The sequence below is a fragment of the Oncorhynchus mykiss genome, chromosome 8 (assembly GCF_057628025.1).
Source record: "Oncorhynchus mykiss isolate SJ-2025 chromosome 8, ASM5762802v1, whole genome shotgun sequence".
NCBI classification, from domain to species: Eukaryota; Metazoa; Chordata; class Actinopteri; order Salmoniformes; family Salmonidae; genus Oncorhynchus; species Oncorhynchus mykiss.
Window position 1 is genome coordinate 39,628,968 of NC_143029.1, and position 24,848 is coordinate 39,653,815.

Sequence of the window (24,848 nt, forward strand, 5' to 3'; positions counted from 1 at the left end):
GAGCTTTGTATGTGTCTCTGTGTATGGAGTAAAGGTGGCTTAGAGTTTTTCCCTCTGGTTGCACATGTGATATGCTGGTAGAAATGATGTAAAACTGATTTAAGTTTGCCTGCATTAAAGTCCCCGGCCACCAGGAGCGCCGCTTCTGGATTGACATTTTCTTTTTTGCTTATGGCCTTATAGAGTTGGTTGAGTGCGGTCTTAGTGCCAGCATTGGTTTGTGGTGGTGAATAGACAGCTATAAATAACATAGATAAGAACTCTCTTGGGATATATTGTGGTCTACAGCTTATCATAAAGCAATACCTCAAGACTTATTTAATATTAGACATTGCACACCAGCTGTTACTGACAAATAGACACACACACCGCCCCTCGTGTTACCAGACATAGCTTCTCTGTCCTGCCGATGCATGGAAAATCCCGCCAGCTTTATATCATCCATGTCGTTGTTCAGCCACGACTTGGTGAAACATAAGATATTACAGTTTTTAATGTCCCGTTGGTAGGGTAATCCATTTTGTTTCCCAATCATTACACATTGGCCATTAAAACAGATGGCAGTAGGGGTTTACTCACTCGCCTAAGAATTCTCAGAAGGTAGCCCGAACTACACCATCCTCACCCATGATGGTGTAGCTGTGGTACACTGGTTTACTGTTACTTTGTTCAAGTGAAGGTGGGAGTGTGGTTTAACTGTGGCAGTGACAAACAGCCAGCAGCCCTGTACTTTACTCTACTGTATGTGGGATTTAATTGTTTGCATGCGTAATAACTCAAATGTGTCAGGGGAAATGATTTATACTGGAACTATATTAAACAATTTAATTACCGCTCAATGTGTGTGTTTGTGCGAGGGTGTGTGTACGCGTGCACATGCATATGTTTATGCCTGAGTTTGTACACGTTAAATGTGGCTCTCAAATGTAGTGTATGCTTGAGTTTTTGTATGTATGTCTCTCTCTCTCTCTCTCTCTCTCTCTCTCTCTCTCTCTCTCTCTCTCTCTCTCTCTCTCTCTCTCTCTCTCTCTCTCTCTCTCTCTCTCTCTCTCTCTCTCTCTCTCTCTCTCTCTCTCTCTCTCTCTCTCTCTCTCTCTCTCTCTTCTCTCTCTCTCTCTCTCTCTCTCTCTCTCTCTCTTCTCTCTCTCTCTCTCTCTCTCTCTCTCTCTCTCTCTCTCTCTCTCTCTCTCTCTCTCTCTCTCTCTCTCTCTCTCTCTCTCTCTCTCTCTCTCTCTCTCTCTCTCTCTCTCTCTCTCTCTCTCTCTCTCTCTCTCTCTCTCTCTCTCTCTCTCTCTCTCTCTCTCTCTCTCTCTCTCTCTCTCTCTCTCTCTCTCTCTCTCTCTCTCTCTCTCTCTCTCTCTCTCTCTCTCTCTCTCTCTCTCTCTCTCTCTCTCTCTCTCTCTCTCTCTCTCTCTCTCTCTCTCTCTCTCTCTCTCTCTCTCTCTCTCTCTCTCTCTCTCTCTCTCTCTCTCTCTCTCTCTCTCTCTCTCCTCTCTCTCTCTCTCTCCTCTCTCTCTCTCTCTCTCTCTCTCTCTCTCTCTCTCTCTCTCTCTCTCTATCAACCTTTGTCTCTCTGATCTGTGGCAGCAGACCAGCAGACGCTGTCCCAACCCCTCCCTGGCAGGGTGATGTATGTTGGGCATGTTTGACGTCAGTCCCGGCCCAACGTCACAGACCTCTACACTCACAGCCTTTTTTCCTTCTTTCACTCGCGGCCTCCCTCTTTCTCGTTCTTTCTTCTGCTGGCTCTTTCTATCATTTTTCAATCTGTCTCTCTCTATCCCTCTCTCGTTTTATCTCTCGCTGGCTTTCATTCTCCTACTCTGTTCTCGCTCTCTCTCTTGCTGTTTTTCCATTTTCCTCTCTAGATCTTTCTATTCGGTACTCTACATTCTATGTCTGTCACTAACCATTGGCATAGCCTATCTCTCTCACACACACACACACACACACACACACACACACACACACACACACACAAAGACAATCACTCCATATGGTGCAGGGTGTACAAAACAACAAATGGTCCAAAAGATCCATCATACATTCAATTGGTTCTGTCAGGTGAAGAGTCCACTCACAGCAATTTGATTACATCCACAGGAACCAACTGAGTGCTATCCCTGGGTTATATTGTCTCCATAAGCATCCCTAGTTGTAGCTCTCCTGACAAGTTCACTTTGTTTGATGTAAAGAGAAGACTCCCTTCCGGCTTCCAACACTAAGCGTGGGGACTATGAGAACCCATGAAATAGCAGATATGTTGACTTTGAGGGGCCGAAATAGCTTTTTAAAGTTTCGTCTGACTTGACAAGATGAGGAATTGACCCAGTTTTCCTTCCTTCCTTCTCTCTCTCTTTCTTTCTCTCTCTACTGTCTCCCTCTTTTCTTCTCTATAGTCAATCTGTCAAATATGTGAGTGGCATTGGTGGTGACAGGAACAGTGTCATACTGTGGAAAGATAACACAAAGGATCAAGTGCCTGGAGTTAAGGTACTTGTTCAACCTCAAGTGTCATAGGGGTCATCCCAGGCTAAACATCATGGGCTTTATCTTTAACCAAAGATAGAATAGTCCTTGTGATGCCATGAGGCATGCCGTTAAGGTTTATATTTTAGAGACAATGATTTGTTACTCCAATACCATCTATATATGGTTTTGTCCTTATTTTTGAGACAGAGAACAACCCGCCAAAAGGTAAATGGTACATTCCGAGGGCATAATCTTTAGATCTGAAGGTTGGCTTTTAGAGGACACAATTTACTTTTCTCAGACCTGAAACATTTAGCCTATTGTCATAATTGTTTATTTAAGACGGGGAGTTCAGTCTGATAAATGTTCACTATATTCACGGGACCACCCATACAAAAATGTATGCACATTGGATAAAAGTGCCTGCTAAATGCTATACTCTATATTATTATATTAGATATGACTATTTTCTATCTTTGACCATGGTTTGATGTCATTGTACAACCAACTGTTTTCCAGAGTTAGTCTGTCTGTGTGCTTTTCGATAATATGCTTTTTGGAAGCCTGCCTGCATTTTAGAGAAAGTCGAAGAGAAACGTTTTAAAAAGCACAATCATAAGTCCTGCCTTTTTTTTCGGGCCCAAAAGATTTGGTTGCCAGGCAATCTCTGGAATGAGTTTTCAATTAAATCTCTTCCAGTTCCCATCTTGGACTTAAGCATCCAGATCATTCTTCCGACTACTCTGTAGGGGGGCTCTCTCTTGTGTGCGAGAGGGTGGAGAAGCTTGCCTTCCGGTATGTGCTATGTGCATGTTTGATGTACAGTATTTTTGTATGTGAACCGGATGTGTGTGTGTTAATATATTTAAGTGTGTGGTCATTTGTTATTTTCTGGTGCAGTAATGCTGTAGTTTAGTGTTGCCCTGATCAGTCTATACAATTATATTTTATTTTAGTAGGCTATTTTAGCTGGAGATATTAGCAGGATGCTCTGTTTGCTTGCTTCTTTCTCCTCTCTTATGAGGAAAGTGTCATCTCTCTGGCTGTCATGTGTTGTGCTTAACTGCATCCCCCATGAAAAACTGCTACCCGGCCCTCCTCTCTTCCTCCCCTCCTCTCTTCCACTCTGTCTGCACAGGAATTTTTGGTAGGATGAATACGCATCATCACTCATATATAGGCCTTCAGTGGAGGAAGCTCTTAATTTTCAATCTTTCCCCTTCTCTTTCTCTCTCTCTATATTTTTCTCTCTCCCTGCTCCCCCTGCTTATTTATTATACATCTGCATAGCTCTCTCCTCCTCCATACATCTCATCCATCCCTCTCTCTCTTGCACCCACGCATGCGTGCACTCTCTCCCACTCTCCCTCCCACTCTTTTCCATCTCCCCCACTCTTCATTATTTCCTCTCTGTCCCTCTATATCTGTCTCTCTCTCTCTCTCTCCGCTGTCGTGACCTCAGATTAAGGTTGGAGGAATATGTAATTATGTTGTGTTGTTTGTTTCTCTGCAGCTCCAGATTATCTTCCTCTGCCATTTATTTATACACTCAGTGGCCAGTTTATTAGGTACACCCATCTAGTACTGGGTCGGACACCCCTTTGTCTCCAGAACAGACTGATTTCTTCGGGGCATGGAAACATTGCTCAATTGGTATTAAGGACCTAACGTGTGCCAGGAAAACCTTTCACATACCACCGCCACTAGCCTTTACCATTGACACCAGGCAGGATGGGGCCATGGACATGGTGATTACGCCAAATCCTGACTCTGCCATTAGCATTACGCAACAGGAACCAAGATTTGTTGTACCCGGAGATATTTTTCCACTCCTCAATTGTCCAGCGTTGTTGAATCTGAGATGTCGTTCTGCATACCACTGATGCACTACACCGTTATTTGCCTGTTTGTGGCCCGTCTGTTAGCTTGCACGATTCTTGCCATTCTCCTTCAACCTCTCATCAACGAGCTGTTTTCGCCCACAGGACTGCCGCGGACTTGATGTTTTTTTTTTTGTTGCGCCATTGTTGGTTGACCCTGAACACTGTCGTGCGTGAAAAGCCCAGGAGGTCGGACTGAGATACTGGAACCGGCACGTCTTACACCGACGATCATACCACTCTCAAAGTCACTTAGGTCACTTGGTTTGCCCATTCGAACATTCAATCGAACAGTAGCTGAATGCCTCTGGGCCTATCTGCCTGCTTTATATAGCAAGTCACGGCCACGTGACTCACTGTCTGTAGGAGCAAACTATTTTCATGAACTGGGTGGGGTACCTAATAATCAGGCCACTGAGTGTATATTTGTTTATTTTGAAGTAAATATATAATTGTGTCTTATCTCTGTGTTCTGTATGTACACATACTGTATCTCTCCAGAAACAACTCTACCAGGATAGACAGACTGCAGTATATTAGCTAATAAATGCCCATATCTTCAAAATACACTACATGACGAAAAGTATGTGGACACCTGCTCTTTGAACATCTCATTCCAAAATTATGGGCTTTAATATGGAGTTGGTCCCCCCTTTGCTGTTGTAACAGCCTCCACTCTTCTGGGAAGGCTTTCCATGAGATTTTGGAACATTGCTGCAACTTTTTATTGACTTGCTTCAATTGGTCACTGATGTTGGGTCACAAGGCATGGCTCGCAGTCGGCATTCCAATTCATCCCAAAAGTGTTCGATGGGGTTTAGGTCAGGGCTCTATGTAGGTCAATCTTAGTTCTTCCACACCGATCTCGACAAACCATTTTCTGTATGGACCTGGCTTTGTGCACCAGGGAATTGTCACGCTGAAACAGGACAGGACCGTCCCTAAACTGTTGCCACAAAGTTGGAAGCGCAGAATCATCTATAATGTCATTGTATGCTGTAGTGTTAAGATTTCTCTTCACTGGAACTAAGGGGCCTAGCCCGAACTATGAAAACAGCCCTAGACCATTATTCCTCATCCACCAAACTTTACAGTTGGCACATAGAACAGTAGTGTTCTCTTGGAATCCGCCAAACCCAGATTAGTCCGTCGGACTACCAGATGGTGAAGCGTGATTCATCACTCCAGAGAACGCATTTCCACTGCTCCAGAGTCCAATGTCGGCTAGCTTTACACCACTCCAGCCGACGCTTGATATTGTGCCTGGTGATCTTAGGCTTGTGTGCAGCTGCTCGGCCATGGAAACCCATTTCATGAAGCTCCTGACAAACATTTCTTATGCTGACGTTGCTTCCAGAGGCAGTTTGGAACTCGGTAGTGAGTTTTTTTTATGTGCTTCAGCACTCGGCGGCCCCGTTCTGTGAGCTTGTGTGGCCTACCACTTCACGGCTGAGCCGTTGTTGCTGCTCGCCGTTTCCACTTTGCAATAACAACACTTACAGTTGACCGGTGCAGCTCTAGCAGGGCAGAAATCCACTCATTTGAAAAGGATGTCAACATACTTTTGTATGTATAGTGTAGATAAACTACTGAAATGTACTTTGGCGTTTACTGTGGGTGGACTGTCGAATGGCTCTAACCTGTCCAATGCTTGGTCATGACAGAAAAACAGAGCAAGACATTGGCTGTTCTGTACCAAAAGCCCATGTAAGGGCTGAAACCTATAGCAAACAACGAATCTCATAGTTGATCATTGTGTGGTTCGATCTCCTTTCTTATCCATCCCACCTTCTTCTCCATTGGTTGATTCCTTGACGGAGATCCTATCAGGTTTGGTCGTCCAGGTGTCGAGTGCTACTGTCAACATGAGAGTGGAGCCGCTGTCATCTCGCTACAGTTTCTCATCAATGAGGTGAGTAATGAAGACAGGAACACACACCTCATCCAACACCAGGCCTCCTCTACTGACACTGTCGCTCTCTCTCCCTCTCTCCCCCACTAAACCCCTTTCTATCTCCTTTCTTCTCCACTCCAAGACATCTCAAACACTCCTGTATCTCTATAGATGAGTGTGCGTGTGGGCCTGTGTCCCTGTGTGTGTGTTTGCGTCTCTTTGTGACTCAGCAGCTGCAGCAGACCCTGTGGGAGCCATTTCCACGTCTGCTTGAAATTCCGCCTCTTTCACCAGGAGATGGAGAAACGTCATTGCAAGCTTGTGTGTGCATTGTGGACTGATGCTTACCTGTGTGTAAATGCTGTCTTCTCCATTCCTGCCACAGGGGGCGCTGGTGAGTGCTCTGGCAGATGACAGCGTGCACCTTTGGAACCTGAGGCAGAAGAGGCCCGCCATCCTCCACTCACTCAAGTTCAACAGAGAGAGGTAGGAAACCTGGAATATCCTAGGTTTCTCGCTCTCCCTCTCTCTCTTTCTCTTTGTGTCTCTCTGTGTTTCTGTGTGTGTGTATGCATGCATCTCTCTCTCTCTTTTACTCTACTCTACTCTACTCAACTGTACTCTACTCTTTCTTGTGGAGAGAGATAGGAGAATTAGAGGGAGCAGACTATAGGACAGACTGACTCTAGCCCTCCAGCACATAGATGATTGCAGCATAGATACTGGAAGCTGAGACAATACCCCCGGACAGGGCCAACCAGACAGGATATTACCCCATACACTCTGCCAAAGCACAGCCCCCACACCACTAGAAGGGATATCAACAGACCACCAACTTACTACCCTGAGACAAGGATGAATATAGCCCATGAAGATTTCCACCACTGCACGAGCCTGAGCAAGACCGGACAGGAAGATCACGTCAGTGACTCAACACACTCAAGTCGAGTATAGCGAAAAAAAATCCTGGCACAATGTGATGCACCCCACCTAGAGGCGGCATGGAAGAGCGCCAGTAAGCCAGTGACTCAGCCCCCATAATAGGGTTAGAGGCAGAGAATCCCAGTGGTGACAGGGGAGCCAGTCAGGCAGAGACAGAAAGGGCGGTTTGTCACTCCAGTGCCTTGCCATTCACCGTTGCATCCCTGGGCCAGACTACATTCAATCATAGGACCTACTGAAGAGATGAGTCTTCAGTAAAAACTTAAATGTCGAGACCGCGTCTGCGTCTCCCACATGGGTAGGCAGACCATTCCATAAAAATGTTGTTCTAAAGGAGAAAGCCCTCCCTCCAGCTGTTTGCTTAGAAATTCTAGGGACAATAAGGAGGCCTGTGTCTTGTGACCATAGCTTATGTGTAGGTATGTACGGCAGGACCAAATCAGAGAGATACTGTAGGTTGGAGCAAGTCAATGTAATTGTCACGACTTCCGCCGAAGTCGGCTCCTCTCCTTGTTCGGGTGGCGTTCGGCGGTCGACGTCGCTGGCTTTCTAGCCATCGTCGCTCATGTTCTCATTGTTCCATTTGTTTTGTCTTGTTCCCTGCACACCTGGTTTACAGTGCCTTGCGAAAGTATTCGGCCCCCTTGAACTTTAAGACCTTTTGCCACATTTTAGGCTTCAAACATAAATATATAAAACTGTATTTTTTTGTGAAGAATCAACAACAAGTGGGACACAATCATGAAGTGGAACGACATTTATTGGATATTTCAAACTTTTTTAACAAATCAAAAACTGAAAAATTGGGCGTGCAAAATTATTCAGCCCCCTTAAGTTAATACTTTGTAGCGCCACCTTTTGCTGCGATTACAGCTGTAAGTCGCTTGGGGTATGTCTCTATCAGTTTTGCACATCGAGAGACTGACATTTTTCCTCATTCCTCCTTGCAAAACAGCTCGAGCTCAGTGAGGTTGGATGGAGAGCATTTGTGAACAGCAGTTTTCAGTTCTTTCCACAGATTCTCGATTGGATTCAGGTCTGGACTTTGACTTGGCCATTCTAACACCTGGATATGTTTATTTTTGAACCATTCCATTGTAGATTTTGCTTTATGTTTTGGATCATTGTCTTGTTAGAAGACAAATCTCCGTCCCAGTCTCAGGTCTTTTGCAGACTCCATCAGGTTCTTCCAGAATGGTCCTGTATTTGGCTCCATCCATCTTCCCATCGATTTTAACCATCTTCCCTGTCCCTGCTGAAGAAAAGCAGGCCCAAACCATGATGCTGCCACCACCATGTTTGACAGTGGGGATGGTGTGTTCAGCTGTGTTGCTTTTACACCAAACATAACGTTTTGCATTGTTGCCAAAAAGTTAAATTTTGGTTTCATCTGACCAGAGCACCTTCTTCCACATGTTTGGTGTGTCTCCCAGGTGGCTTGTGGCAAACTTTAAACGACACTTTTTATGGATATCTTTAAGAAATGGCTTTCTTCTTGCCACTCTTCCATAAAGGCCAGATTTGTGCAATATACGACTGATTGTTGTCCTATGGACAGAGTCTCCCACCTCAGCTGTAGATCTCTGCAGTTCATCCAGAGTGATCATGGGCCTCTTGGCTGCATCTCTGATCAGTCTTCTCCTTGTATGAGCTGAAAGTTTAGAGGGACGGCCAGGTCTTGGTGGATTTGCAGTGGTCTGATACTCCTTCCATTTCAATATTATCACTTGCACAGTGCTCCTTGGGATGTTTAAAGCTTGGGAAATATTTTTTTATCCAAATCCGGCTTTAAACTTCTTCACAACAGTATCTCGGACCTGCCTGGTGTGTTCCTTGTTCTTCATGATGCTCTCTGCGCTTTTAACGGACCTCTGAGACTATCACAGTGCAGGTGCATTTATACGGAGACTTGATTACACACAGGTGGATTGTATTTATCATCATTAGTCATTTAGGTCAACATTGGATCATTCAGAGATCCTCACTGAACTTCTGGAGAGAGTTTGCTGCACTGAAAGTAAAGGGGCTGAATAATTTTGCACGCCCAATTTTTCAGTTTTTGATTTGTTAAAAAAGTATGAAATATCCAATAAATGTCGTTCCACTTCATGATTGTGTCCCACTTGTTGTTGATTCTTCACAAAAAAATACAGTTTTATATCTTTATGTTTGAAGCCTGAAATGTGGCAAAAGGTCGCAAAGTTCAAGGGGGCCGAATACTTTCGCAAGGCACTGTAGGTTGGAAAAGTAGGCTGATTGAGCAGCAGTGAGGGCTCTTCGATATTGCATGGCACTGTCTTTCCATGCTAGTCAGAAGACTTCCAGTATGGTGGAGCGCCATTTCCGTTCCACATTTCTGGAAGCTTGCTTCAGGACTTGTTTATTTTCTCTATCCCAGGGAGCTAATTTCTTGTGACAAATGTTTTTTGGTTTTAGAGGTGCAACTGCATATATGGTATTACACAAGGTTTCATATAGCTCTTCGGTTAGGAGGTTAACAGATTTTTGTACTCCGACGTCCTTGGGTAGGTGGCGGGAGTCTGGAAGGGCATCTAGCTTTTGATAATCCTTGGTTGGGGTCTAAGCAGATTATTTGTTGCGATCGCAAACGTAATAAGACTGTGGTCCGATAGTCCAGTATTATAAAGAAAAACATTTAGATTAACAATATTTATGCCATGGGACAAAACTAAATCCAGGGTATGACTGTGGCAATGCATGTCCAGAGACATGTTGGACATAACCCACGTAGTCAATGATGGCTCCGAAAAACATTTGGAGTGTGTCTGTGGACTTTGCCATGTGAATATTGAAGTCACCAAAAATGTGAATATTATCTGCCATGACTACAAGATCCGTTAGGAATTCAGGGACCTCAATGAGGAATGCTGTATACGGCCCAGGAGCCATGTAAACAGTACAGTAGCTATACAAAGTTATTGTGTAGGCTGCGTAGATTTCATGACTAGAAACTAAAATATTAGAACGCCATCTTTTTCGGGGATTCATTGAAATAGCTGTGCATCTGCCTTTGTGGGATGCGCAGGGGATATGTCACTAGTGTAACCAGGAGGAGAAGCCTTATTTAACACAATAACTGTATCAGGCTTGAGCCATGTTTCAGTCAGGCCAATCACATCAAGGTTCACATCAGTGATTAGTTAATTGACTATGACTGCCTTGGAAGTGAGGGATCTAACATTAAGTAGTCCTATTTTGAGATGTGAGATATTACAATCTCTTTCAATAATGACAGGAATGGAGGAGGTCTTGTGTTTAGTAGTGTGTTTAGTAGCGTGTTGCATGCTCCTGTCTGTTCACTGGCAATCGTTCTGCTCTATATAAACCAAGGCTTATGTATAAAGGGTATCTGTCAGTCCTGTCCCGCCCCAGGGTAAAGGAGGTGACATATGTGTACCTGATTTGCCTCTTTCATCCTCCCCCTCTCCTTCTTTCCACCCAGCAACTAGATTATTCTGATCAATCGCTCCTACCCAGCCCCAACATGAGGTGTTGATGTGACCTCACACACACACACACACACACACACACACACACACACACACACACACACACACACACACACACACACACACACACACACACTGTTCTATGAGTATTTCCAAGCTGTTAGCTGATACTATTCTGAATTATGTAATCTTAGTTTAATTGGGTAATTCATAAAATTATTAGAAAGCATCAGTAGTTTTATTTTTATTTTGACTCAGTAACTTTGCAGTCAAACAGCAAGTTACTGGGGGGCAGAATCACCCCACTTCAAGTGGGAGGGGTCAACTGTCTGCTCCAGTGACAGACACAGGGCTTAAGCATCAGAGTCAATAACTGTGTTCCTTCCATGATCCCTCAGTCTGATAGGGGAAGGGGTTAACCGTCAGAGCTAATCGCTGCTGATGTGACGGACAGGTGCCCGGCAGCGTCTTTACAGGCTGAATGTGTTCCTGTGACTGTGTGTGACATTTAGTGAGCGTGGCTCTCAAACACAGCCTGCCTGGCTCCCTGAGCAACAGGAGTGAACTCAACAGTCCTGTACACTGAACCCTAGGAGACGAGACACATTCTCACAGAGCTGAGGGGAGGATGAGGGGAAGAGGAAGAGGAAACTATTCTTTCCCAAATTGTTAGGATAGACAGTATAGGTGTGCCAGTGTAGGTCAAGGTAGAGACAACACATGTGGTTATCCTCTCCCTTCTTTGATATTCTGTGTGACTGAAATGCTCACACACGGCTTGGGATGTTTTTGAAACAGGCCCAGTCGACCGAGTCCACTTATCACACTTCTAAGTGACACTGATAAATGGTGTTGAGGTAACAACTTTGAAGCAACATCAACGACAAACTACTGTTCAGGATTAGAGAAAGACCATGTCCCCAATCTCTCAACCGGGTGCTCCCCCTTCCTCGTCGTCTCCTTCGTCATCTCCTTTGCCACCTCCTTGTCTCCTCTCCTTCACCAGCGCTGATCAGAAAATAGTTGATGTGTTGCAGAAATCCCTCCCAGCCACAACTATAACTGATCCAGTCTATTAGATATGCGGAGATGAGGACAGAGAAAGTCTTGTTGGAGCACTGTGGTCCATTCACAAAGTAGTGGCAGAGTCAGTGGGTCAGTGAGAGGGGATGGAGGAAAGAAGAGGAGGGGAGGAAATAAGAGAGGAGGAAAGGTGAGGGGAGCCATGGAGAGGAAAGGAAAGGAGAGAACAGGAGGAGGGGAGAAGAGAAGAGGATTGGAGAGGAGATAAGAGGGGATGAAAGGAAAAGAGAGGAGAGGAGTTATGCCAAGTCATTGTGGCTGTGGGGACTCTGTCGCCTCCTGGCTGCAGATGCAGGCATTTCAGCGTTTATTTTTTACTGGCCGAGTTAGATGAAGCTGATGTGATAAACACACACACACACACACGCACAGCACAGCACACACAGTCTCCACAAACAGAACCCCAAGCTCAAGGTATACTGCATACTGGAGGAACAAATTCACTACATTGTTCATAAAAAATCTGTTGCCCTGCGTTACTTACTATAAGGGAGTGTAGAACCACATGTGTTTGGTCTGGGACTGGTTCTGTGTAGGCTGGGCTGGGCCGGTTAGTTCTCTAACCAGAACTCTCATTTAGGCCCCAAGACAAAGATGATCTGACAGCACAGCCAATTAAAGGGCATGCTTTTAAATAGCCCACATCTAAGAGAGTGGAGACAGAGGACTTAATTGGCCAGCTACTTTTTAATAACACAGCACACACGTACAAACGCGTGCGCACACACACGCATGCATGCACGTATGCACACACACAGTGTTGCTTCTCATTTGATTTCTATTTTCATCCCTTCTTTCACAGGAGGAGGAGATGAAGTTCCGGACGCAGGGCTGAGTGAGTTATGTAAAAGAAGGAGGACAGGGGACACAAATATTTTGTGTACGTGTATTTAGGGAGTTGCCATTTGGCCAAATCAAAATGTCAAAAAATATTATTCTAAAATTAAAGATGGTATCCGCAGGACGGGGAAACAGCGCCACTGGCCACCCCACTACCGTTATTGTTTTTGTTACAGCACATATCATGCTCCGAGGGGAAAAAGTGTTCATTATATGCCGGAACTTTTTTGTAAAATCACAAACAGACGTAGCTGTTTCACTATTAAGGATTCCAGCTTTAAAGTAAAAAAACATATACAGTGCATTTGGAAAGTTTTCAGACCACTTGACTTTTCCTCTTTTTGCTACGTTACAGCCTTATTCTAAAATTGATTTACTAAAACATTCCACACACAATACCCCATAATAACAGTGAACAGTGAAAACAGGTTTTTAGAAACGCCTTATTTACATACAGTTGAATTCAGAAGTTCACATACACCTTAGCCAAATACATTTAGCCTCAGTTTTTCACAAATCCTAACATTTAATACAAGTTAAACATTCCCTGTCTTAGGTCAGTTAGGATCACCACTTTATTTTAAGAATGTGAAATGTCAGAATAATAGTAGAGAGAATTATTTCTTTCAGCTTTTATTTCTTTCATCACATTCCCAGTGGGTCAGATGTTTACATACACTCGATTAGTATTTAGTAGCATTGCCTTTACATTCTGTAACTTGGGTCAGATGTTTCGGGTAGCCTTCCACCAGCTTCCCACAATAAGTTGGGGGAATTTTGGCCCATTCCTCCTGACAGAGCTGGTGTTACTGAGTCAGTTCTGTAGGCCTCCTTGCTTTCACACACCTTTTCAGTTCTGCCCACAAATTTTCTATAGGATTGAGGTCAGGGCTTTGTGATGACCACTCCAATACCTTGACTTTGTTGTACTTAAGCCATTGGAACCTTCAGGCGTTTGGAAATTGCTCCCATGGATGAACCAGACTTGTGGAGGTCTACAATTTTTGGGGCTGAAGTCTTGGCTGATTTCTTTTGATTTTCCCATGATGTCAAGCAAAGAGGCACTGAGTTTGAAAGTAGGCCTTGAAATACATCCATAGGTACACCTCCAATTGACTCAAATTATGTCAATTAGCCTATCAGAAGCTTCTAAAGCCATTACATAATTTTCTGGAATTTTCCAAGCTGTTTATAGGCACAGTCAACTTAGTGTATGTAAACTTCTGACCCACTTGAATTGTGATAAAGTGAATTATAAGTGAAATGATCTGTCTGTAAACAATTGTTTGAAAAATGACTTGTGTTATGCACAAAGTAGATATCCTAACCAACTTGCCAAAACTATAGTTTGTTAACAAGAAATTTGTGGAGTGGTTGAAAAACAAGTTTTAATGACTCCAACCTAAGTGTATGTAAACTTCCGACTTCAAATGTTAGTATTCAGACCATTTGCTATGAGACTCAAAATTGAGCTCAGGTGCATACTGTTTCCATTGATCATCCTTGAGATGTTTCTACAACTTGATTGGAGTCCACCTGTGGTAAATTCAATTGATTGTACATGATTTGGAAAGGCACACACCTGTCTATGTAAGGTCCCACAGTTGACAGTGCATGTCAGAACAAAAATCAAACCATGAGGTCGAAGGAATTGTCCGTAGAGCTCCAAGATAGGATTGTGTCGAGGCACAGATCTAGAGATGGGTAACAAAAAATGTCTGCTGCATTGAAGGTCTCCAAGAACTCAGTGGCCTCCATCATTCTTAAATGGAAGAAGTTTGGAACCACCAAGAGTCTTCCTAGAGCTGTGCAATCGGGGGAGATGGGCCTTGGTCAGGGAGTTGACCAAAACCTGATTGGCACTATGACAGAGCTGAGTTCCTCTGTGAAGATGGGAGAACCTTCCAGAAGGACAACCATCTCTGCACTTCTCTACCAATCAGGCCTTTATGGTAGAGTTGGCAGACGGAAGCCACTACTCAGTAAAAGGCACATCACAGCCCACTTGGAGTTTGACAAGAGGCACCTAAAGGACTCTCAGACCATCAGAGACAAGATTATCTGGTCTGATGAAAACAATATTGAACTCTTTGGCCTGAATGCCAAGCGTCACATTTGGAAGAAACCTGACACCATCCCTACGGTGAAGCATGGTGGTGGCAGCATTGGTGTTTTCAGAGACAGGGACTGGGAGACTAGTCAGGTTTGAAGGAAAGATGAACGGAGCAAAGTACAGAGGAACCCTTGATGAAACCAGCTCCAGACCACTCAGGACCTCAGACTGGTGTGAAGGTTCACCTATTCTTGTGCAAAAGAGTAGAAAAACGGTTGGTTCGATGGGCTATTTATAGATGGGCTGTGTACAGCTGCAGCGATTGGTAAGCTTCTCTGACAGCTGACGCTTAAAGTTGGTGTGGGAGATACAGTGCCTTGCTAAAGTATTCTGCCCCCTTGAACTTTGCGACCTTTTGCCACATTTCTGGCTTCAAACATAAAGATATAAAACTGTATTTTTTTGTGAAGAATCAACAACAAGTGGGACACAATCATGAAGTGGAACGACATTTATTGGATATTTCAAACTTTTTTAACAAATCAAAAACTGTAAAATTGGGCGTGCAAAATTATTCAGCCCCCTTAAGTTAATACTTTGTAGCGCCACCTTTTGCTGCGATTACAGCTGTAAGTCGCTTGGGGTATGTCTCTATCAGTTTTGCACATCGAAAGACTGAAATGTTTTCCCATTCCTCCTTGCAAAACAGCTCGAGCTCAGTGAGGTTGGATGGAGAGCATTTGTGAACAGCAGTTTTCAGTTCTTTCCACAGATTCTCGATTGGATTCAGGTCTGGACTTTGACTTGGCCATTCTAACAACTGGATATGTTTATTTTTGAACCATTCCATTGTAGATTTTGCTTTATGTTTTGGATCATTGTCTTATTGGAAGACAAATCTCCGTCCCAGTCTCAGGTCTTTTGCAGACTCCATCAGGTTTTCTTCCAGAATGGTCCTATATTTGGCTCCATCCATCTTCCCATCAATTTTAACCATCTTCCCTGTCCCTGCTGAAGAAAAGCAGGCCCAAACCATGATGCTGCCACCACCATGTTTGACAGTGGGGATGGTGTGTTCAGGGTAATGAGCTGTGTTGCTTTTACGCCAAACATAATGTTTTGCATTGTTGCCAAAAAGTTCAATTTTGGTTTAGTCTGACCAGAGCACCTTCTTCCACATGTTTGGTGTGTCTCCCAGGTGGCTTGTGGCAAACTTTAAATGACACTTTTTATGGATATCTTTAAGAAATGGCTTTCTTCTTGCCACTCTTCCATAAAGGCCAGATTTATGCAATATACGACTGATTGTTGTCCTATAGACAGAGTCTCCCACCTCAGCTGTAGATCTCTGCAGTTCATCCAGAGTGATCATGGGCCTCTTGGCTGCATCTCTGATCAGTCTTCTCCTTGTATGAGCTGAAAGTTTAGAGGGACAGCCAGGTCTTGGTAGATTTGCAGTGGTCTGATACTCCTTCCATTTCAATATTATCGCTTGCACAGTTCTCCTTGGGATGTTTAAAGCTTGGGAAATCTTTTTGTATCCAAATCCGGCTTTAAACTTCTTCACAACAGTATCTCGGACCTGCCTGGTGTGTTCCTTGTTCTTCATGATGCTCTCTGCGCTTTTAACGGACCTCTGAGACTATCACAGTGCAGGTGCATTTATACGGAGACTTGATTACACACAGGTGGATTGTATTTATCATCATTAGTCATTTAGGTCAACATTGGATCATTCAGAGATCCTCACTGAACTTCTGGAGAGAGTTTGCTGCACTGAAAGTAAAGGGGCTGAATAATTTTGCACGCCCAATTTTTCAGTTTTTGATTTGTTAAAAAAGTTTGAAATATCCAATAAATGTCGTTCCACTTCATGATTGTGTCCCACTTGTTGTTGATTCTTCACAAAAAAATACAGTTTTATATCTTTATGTTTGAAGCATGAAATGTGGCAAAAGGTCGCAAAGTTCAAGGGGGCCGAATACTTTCGCAAGGCACTGTATGTCTCCAACTTTAGTGATTTTTGCAATTCGGTCCAGTCAATGCCAGCAGAGAACTGAAAGGAAAGGTGGCCAAAGGAGGAATTGGCTTTGGGGATGACCAGTGAAATGTACCTGCTGGAGCACGTGCTACGGGTGGGTGTTGCTATGGTGACCAGTGAGCTGAGATAAGGTGGAGCTTTACCTAGCAAAGACTTATAGATGACCTGGAGCTAGTGTGTTTGGTGACGAATATCTAGCCAACGAGAGCATACAAGTCGCAGTGGTGGGTAGTATATGGGGCTTTGGTACAAAATGGATGGCACTGTGATAGACTGCACCCAATTTGCTGAGCAGAGTGTTGGAGGCTATTTTGTAAACGACATCGCCGAAGTCAAGGATCGATAGGATAGTCAGTTTTACGAGGGTATGTTTGGCAGCATGAGTGAAGGAGGCTTTGTTGAAAAATTAGAAGCTGATTCTAGATTTAACTTTGGATTGGAGATGCTTAATGTGAGTCTGGAAGGAGAGTTTACAGTCTTGCCAGTCACCTAGGTATTTGTAGTCCACATATTCTCAGTCAGAACCATCCAGAGTAGTGATGCTAGTTGCGGGCAGCGATCGGTTGAAGAGCATGCATTTCGTTTTACTAGCATTCAAGAGCAGTTGGAGCCCACGGAAGGAGGGTTTGTTTGCCGATGTATACAGAATGGTGTCGTCTGCATAGAGGTGGATCAAAGAATCACCCGCAGCAAGAGCAACATCATTGATATATACAGAGAAAAGAGTCGGCCCGAGAATTGAGCCCTGTGGCACCCCTGCCAGAGGCCCGGACAACAGGCCCTCTAAATGGACTCACTGAACTCTATCTGAGAAGTAGTTAGTGTACCAGGCGAGGCAGTCATTAGAGAAACCACCACTGTTGTGTCACTTTCAGAAGTTTCTGACCACTGTAAAAATGCTTCCAACCATCAGATCTGAACATCAATAATGCATCCTTTTTAAAGTGATTTAAAGTGTAGGCTACTCATTCCAAATACGGAGACTCGAAAGTACTGTTATTTTTCACCACTATATCCCCGAGTCGGGAGTAGATCATTTGCGCACCTGCTGCCTTCCTTGGATGTGGCAGCCGATTCTTTGGCTCCCTCTCCGGAATTGGGCATGCAGTGGGGCACAGTCCTCCAGTGATGGAGGAGACCCAAGCACACTCGTGCTCACCCAGTGGGAAGCCACAACCTATCCACAGCCAAAGCCACGGGAGACGAGGCGCCACTCAAGAGGTGTTCCATTGGAGAGTTTTCTGAGTATACCGCACAACATAGCCAACGATGGGGTTTGAGAAACTGACCACTGAGACAGATGGGTCGATTGGGTCTTGTTCGATGTGAGACAGGCCAATTTGAATTGGAGGCAGGGTGAAAAGAGGCACCACTGACCCAAGGTGGATCACATACGCCAATCGGTCAGGATGAGTGAAACTGATAGGACAGACAGAGAGGGACCAAGGGGATGAATGGTCTAATGCAAGGAGTAAGAACCAGGAATGGGAGCACCACAGCCAGTCCCCATTATCTACTTGCACCATCAGTAGGTTCTTGCCTTTTTATGGAGTTTTTCCTAGCCAACAAGCCTCAACATCTGCATTGCTTGCTCTCTGGAGTTTTAGGCTCGGTTTCTTTGTGACAGTGCTGATGTAGAAAGGGCTCTATAAATACATTTGATTGATTGACTAGCGCCAGGTAAAAGAACCAGAACCTCCCCAGGTGGCAGAGACAGACCCAGAGGTCGCCAGAGCAATCAATGGTCACCTGCCGAGAATGAGCAACCAGACGCGGGAGAATGAATATGTATAAATTGCACTCCGAACCACTTAAAAAGATACATATTGCAACAGGATAAGATAAGATAAGTCTAAAAAGGTCATTATAGAAGGTTATTAATGGTCTCTGTCCCCTGGAATGACATCTATTTCCTCTGGAGTGAAACCATCTGTTTCAAAATGGGAAAGCTGTTTTGACTTTGGCTGTGTTATCTATTAGAAATCACTCTGTAATTTCCTGGTTGCAAAACTTCTACACCTTTCGCTCAATTTCATTTATGTGAGAATCATTGTACCATCTAAATCAGTGTGAAATATATTGTCAAAAACTAAATATATTGTTTTTACAGCTGTTTGAAGCTGGTGGACCAAAGCCGAACGTCTCTGCCATATTATGGGGAGGGGGAGATTTGTTTTGAATGCCGCCTAGTGCTGTTGCAATTCACCTAGTTTTCACATACGGGAGAAATTCTGAGAAATTCTAGGTGTAGCACCTTTAAAGCTGGAATCATCCTTGAGAAGTGTCTTCTAGATATGATAGGCACTTGCGAGATGTAAAAGCACTTAGACAAACTCATGTGCAATTATGTTCCTTACTTTTCCTTTCCAATCAACCCTGAGGATGTCGCTAAGTGTGTGCCAGGGGAACTCTCGATTAGTTATCTTTTGCCTTGCAAAAGTATTCATCCCCCATGGCATTTTTCCTATTTTGTTGCATTACAACCTGTAATTTAAATGGATTTTTATTTGGATTTCAGGTAATAGACATACATAAAATTGTCCACATTGGTGAAGTGGACTATTCAAAAAAATAAAAGTGGAAGTGGACTATTCAAAAAAAAAAAATTTTAATGTAAAATTGGTGCGTGCATATGTATTCACCTCCTTTGCTATGAAGCCCCTAAATAGGATCTGGTGCAACCAATTACTTTCAGAAGTCACATAATTAGTTAAATAAAGTCCACCTGTGTGCAATCTAAGTGTCACATGATCTGTCACATGATCTCAGTATATATATCCACCTGTTCTGAAAGTCCCAAGGGTCTGCAACACCACTAAGCAAGGGGCACCAACAGGGCAGGGACAAAGTTGTGGAGAAGTACAGATCAGGGTTGGGTTCTTAAAATATATCAGAAACTTTGAACAGCCGACGGAGCACCATTAAATCCATTCTTAAAAAATTGAAAGAATATGGCACCACAACAACCTGCCAAGAGAGGGCCGCCCACCAAAACTCATGGACCAGGCAAGGGGGGCATTAATCAGAGGCAACAAAGAGACCAAAGATAACCCCGAAGGAGCTGCAAAGCTCCACAGCGGAGATTGTAGTATCTGTCCATAGGACCACTTTAAGCCGTACACTCCACAGAGCTTGGCTTTATGAAAGGGTGGCCAGAAAAAAAGGCATAACTTCAAGAAAAAAAATAAGGAAACACGTTTGGTGTTCGCCAAAACATATGGAAGAAGGTATTCTGGTCAGATGAGACTAAAATGTAGCTTTTTGACCATTAAGGAAAACTCTATGTCTGGCCAAACCCAACACTTTTCATCACCCTGAGAACAACACCCCCACAGTGAAGCATGGTGGTGGCAGCATCATGCTGTGGATATGTTTTTCATCAGCAGGGACTGTGAAACCGGTCAGAATTTAAGAAATTATGGATGGCACTAAATACAGGAAAATTCTGGAGTGAAACCTGTTTTAGCAACACTTGAGTGGTTTAAGGGGAAACATTGAAATGTCTTGGAATGGCCTAGTCAAAGCCCAGACCTCAATCCAATTGAGAATCTGTGGTATGACTTAAAGATTGCTGTACACCAGCCGAACCTGGCAGGTATCCTAGTAAGGCGGCAGGTGGCTAGAGCGTTAGTGGCTAGAGCGTTGGACTAGTAACCGAAAGGTTGCAAGATCAAATCCTTGAGCTGAAAAAGTCCAAATTAGTAATTCTGCCCCTGAACAAGGCAGTTAACCCAATGTTCCTAGGCCGTAAATGAAAATAAGAATTTGTTCTTAACTGACTTGCCTAGTTAAATAAAGGAATAGAAACAACAACAAAAAACATCCAACTTGAAGGAGCTGGAGCAGTTGTGCCTTGAAGAATGGGCAACAATCCCAGTGGTTAGATGTGCCAAGCTTATAGACACATACCCCAAGAGACTTGCAGTTGTAATTGCTGCAAAAGGTGGCTCTACAAAGTATTGACTTTGGGGGGGTGAATAGTTATGCACGCTCAAGTTGTCTGTGTTTTTGTCTTATTTCTTGTTTGTTTCACAGCATCTTCTAAGTGGTAGGCATGTTGTGTAAATCAAATGATACAAACCCACCAAAATGTATTTTAATTCCAGGTTGTAAGGCAACAAAATAGGAAAAATGCCACGGGGGTGAATACTTTCGCAAGCCACTGTACACACACACACACATACAATATGCTATGTATGCAAAAACACACACACACACACACACACACACACACACACACACACACACACACACACACACAGTCACATCTGATAGTGCAGATAGGTCTATGGCACAACACCTGAAATCAATTGCCTCCCACCTAATGGCTATGTGATAACGCCACTAGCTGTCATGACTAGATATGCATGTGTGCGTCTGTTGTGTGTGTGTGTGAACAAGTGTGTATGCATGAATGAGCGATTGGGTTTTGGTATGTAAGTATATTGGTGTGCGAAAGTGTTCTCATGCTTTGTGATTGTGTGTTTGTGTATGTGGGTGTGTGTATGTGTATGTGTATGTGTATGTGATGCATGTCGAGCAGCCCGACGCCTCTCCTCAACCCCATGAATATATTCATGGTACTGCAGAGCAGTGGAGCGGAGACAAGCACCAGCTCTACTCAGGTGTGTGTGTGTGTATGCTTGTGTGTGTGTGTGTGTGTGTGTGTGTGTGTGTGTGTGTGTGTGTGTGTGTGTGTGTGTGTGTGTGTGTGTGTGTGTGTGTGTGTGTGTGTGTGTGTGTGTGTGTGTGTGTGTGTGTGTGTGTGTACAGTCTGACAGTATGCATTGCTTCTCACTACTGCCTTTCAGCCAGAAAGATACTGAGAGACAGACCGAGAGGGAGAGGGAGAAAAACACATGGAGGAGTGGGATTGGGTTTGTGGTGCAAGTGAAAAAGGGAATCCATAAGATGGACACAGGAAGAGAGAGAGAGAAAGGGAGAGGGGAAGATTGGAGAGGAGGAAAAGGAGAGGGAGAGCTGTGTGTACAGCTGTGTGCATGTGTGAGAGGTGTTTGTGTGGGTGTGATGTGTGTATCCAGTACTACAGAACCAGATGATGATGTGTTCTTGAGTTGTGTGTCATATGTCATTGGGGACTAGTCAGGGAAAGGCAGGGATGAGCAGAGCCTATGGGACATGATTGCTTTAGGGGCTCTTATGCCAACTGAAAAGAACTCGGACAGAAAGAGAGAGAGAGAACTGAAATGTACATCTGAGTTTTCAGATGTACATTTTTCACGTTTATTTGAAGGAAAAAAAATGGGGAAAAAACATGTAACTTCAAGAAGAACACTTTTTGTTTTCTGACATTTCTCACCACTCAGAGACACATAGTTTCCCAACATTTCACATGATATTCTAAATTTCACATCTGCTTTCATAACCGGTGGGATTAGAACCTGGGTCTCCCATGGGAGCAGCCAATGTCTTAAACATTAGACAAGAGGAATGACACTGAGTTTCTCTTTTTTTACCTTCATTTAATTAGGCAAGTCAGTTTAAGAACAAATTCTTATTTACAATGACGGCCTACCCCGGCCAAACCACAACGACGCTGGGGAAATTGTGAGCTATGGGACTCCAAATGGGACTCCGAATCATGGCCAGTTGTGATAAGGCCTGGAATTGAGCCAGGGTCTGTAGTGAGAGATGCAGTGCCTTAAACCGCTGTGCCACTCGGGAGCCCCAACTACATTTATTATACATTTCTCTCAATCTCAGTATATTGACGGTTCAATTCAAAATTAGGGATGTCAAACATTTAAACATTTTATCCAATGAATCGCAGGACTTGCTGTGATTAATCACGATGAATCACAATTAATTACGATTAATCACAAATTCCAAATTTGCTCAAATTTAGCTGTTTTTTAAGAATTTTATATAAAAACCATTACAATAATATTGACGTCTGATTTTGTCCAAGGTAACAGTTAGTAAAATCTGGTAAATTGATTAAGCACACTTTCTTTAACCTCAATGTCATTTTTTTTTTTGCTGTATAGATTATGTAAAAGTATGTGTTTACATTCATTCCAATAGCAAACACATTCACACATTTTAAAATACATTAAAACTTTTAGGCCTGTGTATCAAAAGTAACAAAAACCAATAGACCGCGCAATAACAGAAGCCATTAGCTAGCTAAGGCAAAATGCAAGGCTAGCTATCGCCTATCACTGAGATAGCTAGCGGTTAACAATTAGCTTGCAACCATTAGATACAAATGTCATACAAAGTAACCTTTTAAAATGTATGACGAAGAGAGGAGCATGCCTGCAGCAGGAACACTCCCGAATGCCTCTCCCTAGTGGTAGTGCTAAGTACACATGTATATCAATGCAACACCATGGAGGACTACAATAATAATGGAGTGAATGGCTCAGAAATAAGATTTTAAAATGTTTTACTCACTTCAATTATAGTAGTCAGGTAAGCTAAGTAACCTTTTTTTACAGAATGGCATTAATGAATTTGCAATTCCACATGTGGAAACATTGCTATTACAACATCTTTACCCCACCTTTTTACGTGAGGAATATAACACCATTTCACCCCAACGTGAATATGCAATTTCACATGTGAAAGTGAGATTTTCACATGTGGAGTTTTCCCACATGTGAAACTGCAAATGTTTTTTCATGTGTTGTTTTTCATGTTATTCTCATGTTACTCTCCTCACATGTTAACATAAACTCTAAATGTAATACATTTGAAAATATGGCTCTACATGTGAAATTTAAGGTCAACATTAGGGGTGAGAGAGAGAAAGAGGGAGAGATAGGACATGGATGATGATGAATGATCTAGGGATGGTGTGATGCGTCATGCCCATGATTCTCATGTTAAAGCTCTGAAATGGCTGCAGTGTGCATTTTTGAAGGGCATTTTTGGATCAGATTTGGGCTTGAATCCTCTACCTTCACCATGAGATACGCACCCGTCAGCTTACCCCACAATGATGCTATTCTTCTTCCTCCCATCATTCTTTCTCTCCTCTTTCCTTACCCTCCTTCCCTTGTCTCCTGAGTGGCGTAGTGGTCTAAGGCACTGCATCTCAGTGCTAGAGGCATCACTACAGACCCTGGTTCGATCCTGGGCTGTATCACAACCAGCCGTGATCGGAAGTTGGCCCAGAATTGGCCCAGCATCGTCCAGGTTAGGGGAGGGTTTGGCCGGGGTATGCCGTCATTATAAAATAAGAATTTGTTCTAAACTGACTTGCCTAGTTAAATAAAGGTTAAGTAAAAAATTAATTGTGTGGTTCTGATCAGAAGTGCTTGGTTCAGGTATATTAGTCCTGATTGGATGACCGGTTTGACCTACTTTAGTCCTGTTTTATTAATGTACCATTAGGAGGTCTTAAGAATGGCTTTTTATAAAGACAGTGCTGATTCCAGGTCAAAATAACTAGTGGGGTTAGATGACCATTGGGTCATAGGTCAAATCAAACAAATTGTATGTCATATCCGTCGAATACAATGGGTGTAGACTTAACCATGAAATGCTTGCTTAGGACCCCTTCTAAACTATACAGAGCTATATACAGGGAGTATCAGTACCAGATCAGTGTGCAGGGGTATGAGGTATTTGAAGTAGATATGTACATGAAGGCAGGATAAAGTGACTAGGCATCCGGATAGATAATAATAAGGTATTTGAGGTAGATATGTACATGAAGGCAGGATAAAGTGACTAGGCATCCGGATAGATAATAATAAGGTATTTGAGGTAGATATGTACATGAAGGCAAGGTAAAGTGACTAGGCATCAGGATAGATAATAATTAGAGTAAAATAAAGAACAGAGTAGCAGCAGCATATGATGAGTGCAAAAGTGTGTATGTGTGTTTGTGTTGTGTTGGTATCAAATCAAATTGTATTGGTCACATACACAGGTTTAGCATTTGTTATTGCGGGTGTAGCGAAATGCTTGTTCTTCTAGTTCCGACAGTGCAGTAATATCTAACAATTTCACAACAAATACCTAATACACACAAATCTAAGTAAAGGAATGGAATTAAGAATATATAAATATATGGATGAGCAATGTCAGAGCGGCATAGACTAAGATATAGTATAGAGTACAGTATATACATATGAGATGAGTAATGCAAGATATGCAAACATTATTAAAGTGACGAATGTTCCATTTATTAAAGTGGCTAATG

General features: G+C 43.3%; 1 protein-coding gene across 2 annotated transcripts in view; it reads left to right on the forward strand.

The window, feature by feature from the left end:
- The window catches only part of stxbp5a (syntaxin binding protein 5a (tomosyn)), a 159,983-nt gene that overhangs the window by 49,010 nt on the left and 86,125 nt on the right, over positions 1–24,848 (forward strand). For both annotated transcript variants that reach the window (XM_090243414.1, XM_036985456.2), the window contains exons 3-4: positions 6,183–6,264; positions 6,632–6,732. In XM_090243414.1, coding sequence (XP_090099540.1) covers positions 6,183–6,264; positions 6,632–6,732 — 183 coding nt within the window. The remainder of the gene's footprint in view (positions 1–6,182; positions 6,265–6,631; positions 6,733–24,848) is intronic.